Below are 7643 nucleotides of genomic sequence, written 5' to 3'. Positions count from 1 at the left end.
GTTTTAATATACAAATCAATCTGTTTTCTAGCTAAAATAATCATGTAATAAAGAACTAGTTTCATATTTAAATATCAATTTTATGCAAATTTATTATAAGAAAAATAAATTTACTATATCAAAAACATTAAATAATCGAGCCGTGTTTTAATTTTTAATAATTGTAAACAATTGGAATATGGACTAGAAAATATATGTTTAAAAAATAGTAACTAGAAAAAAATTAAAAACTACTTTTTCAAATAGACAAACATTGTTTTTATCCTTAAACAAATATAATGAAGATAACATTTTGGGTATATATGTAGATATGAGTATTAACAACTAACCAAACTTATCGGGTTCCATATCATAAATATTATATTTGAAGAGTTTCTTAACATAAGTCAATGTATTCACTTTTAGGAAATTACTACTTAAAATTTATTATGTTAGCGTCTCAAGTAATTCATTTTTTCAAATTTTAATCTGTGACAAAGGAAAATTTACATTTTGAAATAAACTGAATTAGTTTTAGCAGTAGAATTTGTATTTATCGAAAAAACATTTACATTTAAGAACTGGATATATTAATAACTTTAAACTTTGTTTTGTTGATACCCATATGATTAGCTTTGATAATTTAATACAACTTATTTTGAGAAAGATTAAATCGTTTATTTTAGTACAGAATCATGTTAAAATTTAAAAGCTACTTATTATTATTCATAATTTTAATATGTCTTGAAAATTGTTAGTTTTAACGGAAAAGTTGTAATCTATCAAGTGGTAAATTTAATAAATTCAAATCGTTAAAACTGTCTTATTGGAGATAAAAAAAATTCAACGACCGGTGTTGGTGAGAAGTAACTTAGTAGGTGTGAAAATTCTTTGAAATTTCCAGGAATATCCAACACTGTTTGCGCTTTCTAAATTTTACACCTTCTGTAAACATCAGTGCCATTTTTCGCCTTGAAGAAGGACCAAGGTATAATTACTATTTCAAAATTTTGATTGGAATTTGTTTGTTTAACATTAAATTTATAAAAAAAGAAATAGGCAGAATTGATTCAAACAAATGTTCGTACGCATAATAGAACTTACTGGACATGAACCTTTTTTGTAATAAACGCAGCCTCAGAGCAAATTATGTAGTCACAAATACTATTAATTTTAATTATTTTTATATACATTTTTAAAAATGTTGACAGTTGACCGTAGATTCTATATGAAGAAAAGATGCTATGGGAGGGAGGATGTGGTCAGTAATAATACACAAGTAACAATAACTGTACAAGTGAAGTACAAGTAACAGCAATAAATAACAAGTAAACCTTATTTTATTTGTGCCGACCTTTCGACCTTAATTTCAGGTCTGAAAACAAAAAACTAGATAACACCCTTAATTCAGAAAAAATAACAGACAACAAAACATGTATAACATGTAAAATGTAAAGATGTACATGGGAAACATTTATAACAATAAATTAAGCAGATTGTAGACAAAATATAAAGGGGCCTCTACATGTTGGCCAAGCCATGGCGAACTCGGACATGCGCGAGCATGTGGATGGGTGGTTTGTACGAGTTGGCCTAGGCTCGTTGCCGATCCGTCGAGAGTCGGTTTTTGGACACAGATCAAAGGGGTTCGTGAGAGCGCTCGTGTAGCATCTCCACCATTGTTCTTTGTCTAGTTGCAACTGAGAGCTGTTAGGAGGTTGTAGTTAATTTTTATAATAAATTTTATATTTTATCTTATTTATTTATATTTAATTTCAGTGCAATGGCTGAAACCACTTATACGTCCGTCATGCTTGCCTCTCTGCATAACACTGACATGTGGATGGTCTGCTCTTTGTTTACCGAGCATTTGTACAAGCCTCCGATTCGTGGCGAGCGGCCAACATGTGGATCCGCCTTCATATTGCCGAGGTAAGAATTATACAAATCAAATGAAAAAATAAAATTATTAAAAATCATGCAGCGCTACATCAAAAATCATGCAAGGGAAAAATTTAATATTTTCTAACCGAAATAGTTTTGAAGCTGAAAATGTTGTGAGGCAAAATACGAAAAAAAATTTCTAGCAAACGTTATTCCAATTCAAGGAAATCAAATCCGTCCACGAACTGCCCGTGTGTGTGTGTGTGTGTGTGTGCGCGCGCGTGCGTAGGTGCGTAGGTGCGTGCGTGAAATAAACGTTATAAACTACTTTATAGCTCATTAAACTATCTTTAATTTGAGTGCTAATAGACATCTGTACGTCACATAGTTCCTGAGGTATAGATTTTTCAAAATACATTAACTAACTACTGATATTTCAGTACGCTCTATACAACATTTTTATGAAATGTTGCTTTTTAAAAGGCTATATCTCGAGAACTATTGGACGTAAATATCTCTATTATGGCTTATATTTTAGCAAATTTACTCTACTCTAAATGATGCTCTCTTAGATTTTCTATTGTTGTTGGTAATCGTAAAGATATAGAGCTGTGAATGAAAAATTAATGATTTTTAAGGTTTGGAAACATCGGCCATTTTTTATTCCCCTACCTATATTTGGCAGATTCGTCAATTTTGAATATTAATTATACATAGTATTTTCATTAATGTAATCAAAAATTGGGATGAGATAACTGCATTTTTTCTTCCCGGCTCTTGTACTATTAGTAATGAATGACTTTACTCAAAAAAATTGTTATTAAAATTTTTTTTTCTCAGCGTGTTCCAAAGATAGCATTGTTTCATCATAGAGAGTGGCACATCTTCATTTTCTATAATTTTCCACTGGACGAACAGATGTTCGGGTATTAAATTGTACTCAATCTTCTTGAACAATGGATTGAGTTTAGTTGTTTCTTTATTTTCAAGAGGATCATTTTGTTGAATAGTGACACATTTTACCTCGCGACAAGTTGGAAGCAGTTTTTCGTAAAGTTACATCTTTGGACATGAACTATACGATTTTTTGAGCTCACATCTACACACGTAGCTCGATAACTCTGTTTTTGTTTACCCATAAGAAGACATAGAGTACCCATACTTGAAACAAGTAAATTTTGAAAACGGGTCTTCCGCTTTCGTCCAAACGTGCTGATAAAATTTAGAGATAAGTGTAATTAGTGTGGAGATGAGGTTCATTATAAATTTTATCAAATTCCTTCCATTAATTTCATTTATTAACAGTCAGACGTATTTGTCTTTACACGCTTATATTCAAAACTGCTACTTCTTTTGTCTACATTATCATATGACTACAAACTTGGTTTAAAATTTTAAATACATATATATATAGAATTATATAACCTCAAAATTATTAATATAATGTCCTTGACAGAATTTTCATTTCTTTTACAACTTAAAATAACTTAATCAATAGTGAACCTATTAATAGTAATATATTAAGAATTCAAACTTCATTAATCCAATTTTATTTCATTTATTACGTTAATTTGCAATAAAACAATATTAATTGTGAGGCTGATAGTGAAATAGATCTAGTTACTATGGATGGTATTAGAACCGTGAAGGTCTCGACCGCCGACGGCGACTATCCTTGACCGAGGTTCAGCGAGCAGTCTTCTGGAACTCAAGACATCCGGTCAGATCTATCTCGGAGGAGAAATTTGATCTAGGAGATGAAATATCACAGAGGAGGCTTACAACGTATGATCAATATATAAGCTGTACATAAATAGGAATATCAATTACTGTATGTATGATTTATTAATAATTTTGTATTATAATAAATTCCCTGATGAATATGTCGTAGAAACAATTCAAAAAACGAAACAAAGTCTTAACAAGTTCCACTGGTTTAGCTTAAATTTATGTTAGAATTCTTAAGATTTGAAAACATTTACCTAGAATTATGGAAGAAATTTAGTAAAGATTGAAGTTTGAAATAAAACCTTTGAGCTTTGTAATCTCATTATCTCTGCTAAATAGATAATGAGATTACAAAGCATGAGAATTATAACATAGTTTTAACAATACACATTGTGATACTTAAAACAGTAAATATGGTATAAGTTTAGGAATGCCTACAGCGGAATAAACGAATTGTATTTAGATGGTTGAAACATTCATACACAATCGTTTTATTTATTTTGTAATCTACTTTCAAATAATTTATTCTTACTTTCAAAAATAAACAATAGTTTTTTCTAAAAATTTATATGATAACTTCTAAGCATATTGTTTAGGAAAAATTATGAAATTTTCATAAAGAAGTTTTACGAAAACGATTAAATAAATTTTTTCTAAATTAAATTCTTAAGGTCAGGGATTTGAAAATAATAAAATTAAGATCTCAACGAATAAAATGTTTCATGAATTGCCATAAGAAATTTGAAGAGAAAAATTTAATATTTTCTAACCGAAATAGTTTTGAAGCAAAAAATGTTGTGAGGCAAATAACGAAGAATTGTTTTCTTGTAAACGTTATTCAAATTATAGAATTCAATTGGATTTTTTTTTTCCTCTTTTTTTATGAAAGTTGTAATATAACCTAGCTGGTAGCATAAAATTTAAAATTACATTATATTCCAGTTGTTTCGAATTTGCAACTCAAGTTTGCTGTTTAGAAAAAAATTGAATTGCCTTGAAATCCAGATTTCACCAACAATATTCATGGTAAAAGCTAAAAATGTCTGTCCAACATATGTTTCAAATCAGTTAGGCAACTTAGACATCGACTGATATGGCAATAGAACTATTTTCACAAGAACAAGATCATTGTTCTTTTTTTTTTTTATACGTATACATGGTCAGTCTTTTAAGTCCGGTTTTACTGAACACGAAAAATTAATACCTAAAAGTTGTATCACAAATAAAGATTACTTCGGCAAATGGATGTTGCCTCATTTGTTTTTTCTTTTACGTAATTCCGAAGCGGAATTAAATAAAAAGACAAACTAAGTTACGCCATCAAACAAATGTCTACAAGACGTCAGGAATTAAAAATGAAAAATGTCTATGAATCATCCACTTCACTAATGCCTTTCTAAATCCTGTCATCAGTTAAGGACGATCTAATTATATTTTATTAAAAAAAAAAAAAAAAAGAAGAGATTATTGAGCGTTTTACTAAAATAATAATATTTAATAATTAGAAAATAAACTATAGTTACAACAAAAATAAAACAACATTAATAATAAAAAGTTAAAAAGGTGAAGAAAGAATAATATGGGCGTTAGAATTAGAGATTTGACGATCCAATGATATTTTATTGAACGGAAAAGGAAGAAGTATGAGGTGTTTTTATACATTAATTAATACATTAATTCGGTTAAAAAATTCTAGCATATATAATAGTGCTATAGTATAATATTGTTCCGATTTTTTTTTTCCTAAAGAAAATAAAAAAAATGAGTAGCTTAGTAATGAAAAAAATACAGTTTTTTCGTATGTTCCCATATAATAACAGACTGTATAATATTATGGAAGGTCATTCATTATTCTTCTTTTTTTTTTAGATTCCTCTGAAATAAATAATAAATGGATTAAAAGAAACATTATGCTGGAAATAATGCAATTCAATCTAGAAAATGTTACCTTTTTCTACCAAAAGAAAAGGGAAGAAGAAGTTTTTAGTTTTTTTTTCCATTTTATCTTAGGTTATTTCTTAATTTGTTATTATCGTATAATTCTAATTTGAGGTCACTATAGTCATAATTCATAAATATCATTTTAATTTAATCAGTCAAACCTGGTTCATAATTCATTTTAAAATATTAATAAATTTTAATTCTGTTATAATTAAGTTCTATTTTACCTTGTAGATCAACATTATCTGATTTGTATAAAAATCATTCATCATCATTTGATTAGGATTTATTATTTTCCTAAAACACTTTCTGGGTGGAAGTAAATATTTGACAATTTTTCAAAAGTTTCCGATTTGGTTCCATATTTACAAATCTGCTGGTAAGGGGCCTTTATATGATGATTAAACAAAAAGAAGTAATTAATTAATATTCAAATAAAGTGATATCGCGATTAAAAAAAAAAAAATTACGTTATTAAATGGGATGAGGGTGCATTTTATACCCGTTCCATAACCTTTCCACGATATAGAGACAGTCTAGGGGATTTTTTTTTTTTTTATTATTATTTAGTTTTTGTTCTTTAGACGGCTTTTAGTGTATTCCGAATAATTTAAGTGTTAGGAAAGCGGGTTACTTAACTTTTTTCCTCCACCAACATTTTTGTTTAGGCAGTTTTTCGGAGATTTTTTGTTAAAGTATTCCAAATTGTAATGAATCAGTGACAAGGAAGTATTATTTTAGATCACAAGGGTTTTTAAGTATTAGTGAAACATTTGAATTATTTTTCCTGTGTTCCTAACTACTATAGGTAGAGATAACGATCTTAGTGAAGGGATTCTACTGTTCGTGGTTATTTTTCATAATATAATCTAATAAAATGTATTGGAATTATATTAATAAAAATGGTTTTAGGACTAAGAGCAAATATATTTTTAAAATGTATGATTGATTATTTATTATAAAATCAAAGTAGACAAAAAGGTTTTTTTTTTTAATATGTTTTTATTAATTCTTGTGAACCACTTTAAAGTCGTTTTTTTTGTTTTGTTTTTTATAGTTATCGTAATTAATTTTCAATTGAGTGGCTCACTTTTATGCATTTTTTTTTATTAGAGCAACTGTTTTATTTATTTAAAAAGAATCAACTCGATTAAGAAATGAATATCATAAACCAAACCATCGTGATTACTTATTGATTGTTGAGTAACTTCGCTCTCGTCACTAAAAACTTTAATAAATTCCTTATGAATTTTTATAGGATCACAGTATGACACCCAGCTATACATATAGCATACCTCCTATATGTATGTACCAAATACCCACTAACATCATTACAGGAGGGTATGAAAAAAAACAAAAACAGTATGATACGGCAAACGAAGATATAGTGTTAATTGTTTATGTATAATGTATTGCATTATATTATTATGTATTCTGTAACCATATAAAAAATAAAGAGGTTTGAAAAAAAAAACAGTATGAATCCACTACAACAAAAGATACAAATTAAAAACTCCTTAAAATGTAGGCCACTACAGAAGAAGGACACAGTGCAGGACCAGAATATATATTCATGCTAGAAACCATAAATGAAATTCAGAAATAGGGGTTATAAAGGAAAAAAATAAAATAAAAAAAACAGTAAATGTACGTTTAAAAAATTGACGAATCCTATTTATTTTAAATTCGATTAAAAACTTGTCTTCGGTTCACTTAACCCCATTGTATATATTGATCTATTTAAAAAAAAAAAAAAATATATCACACAATAAATTCATAAAGTATATCAGTGTCAATGTCACTCCGATTGTATAATTAAAGTGATTTTTTTTATTTCGATACTATCTGAAAAAATGCAAAATGCTTCGATGTTAACATAATTAGTGGTAAAATACATAATACATAAAATTAAATTAATTTAACTTCTATTTCAGGAATTTCCGCACTTCGCTCGTCATTTATTTTTAATTCCACTATTGCCTGCGGACTACGAACCCTCGGCAATTACTAACAGCTTGTACACAGAATATTTTATATGAAATAAAGCCAACCGATAAGATGTAATTCTCTAGGGTTTTATATAATATATCATTGTTTATTTTCGGCTTGTT

The 7643-nt window shown here is 28.1% G+C and overlaps 1 protein-coding gene across 2 annotated transcripts in view; it reads left to right on the top strand.

Annotated features, from left to right (window-relative positions):
- Positions 1–1869: 1869 nt before the first annotated feature.
- Positions 1870–7643, top strand: part of LOC106677358 (beclin-1-like protein) — a 12335-nt gene continuing 6561 nt past the window's right edge. For both annotated transcript variants that reach the window (XM_014415243.3, XM_067046438.1), the window contains exon 1: positions 1870–1911. In XM_014415243.3, the coding sequence (XP_014270729.2) occupies positions 1885–1911 (27 nt within the window). In that variant the 5' untranslated portion in view covers positions 1870–1884. The remainder of the gene's footprint in view (positions 1912–7643) is intronic.

This window comes from Halyomorpha halys, unplaced genomic scaffold (genome assembly GCF_000696795.3).
Source record: "Halyomorpha halys isolate HHAL.00 unplaced genomic scaffold, Hhal_1.1 Scaffold95.1, whole genome shotgun sequence".
NCBI lineage: Eukaryota > Metazoa > Arthropoda > Insecta > Hemiptera > Pentatomidae > Halyomorpha > Halyomorpha halys.
Note: the sequence above shows the minus strand (reverse complement) of the source record. Positions and strands in the feature narration are given on the sequence as shown.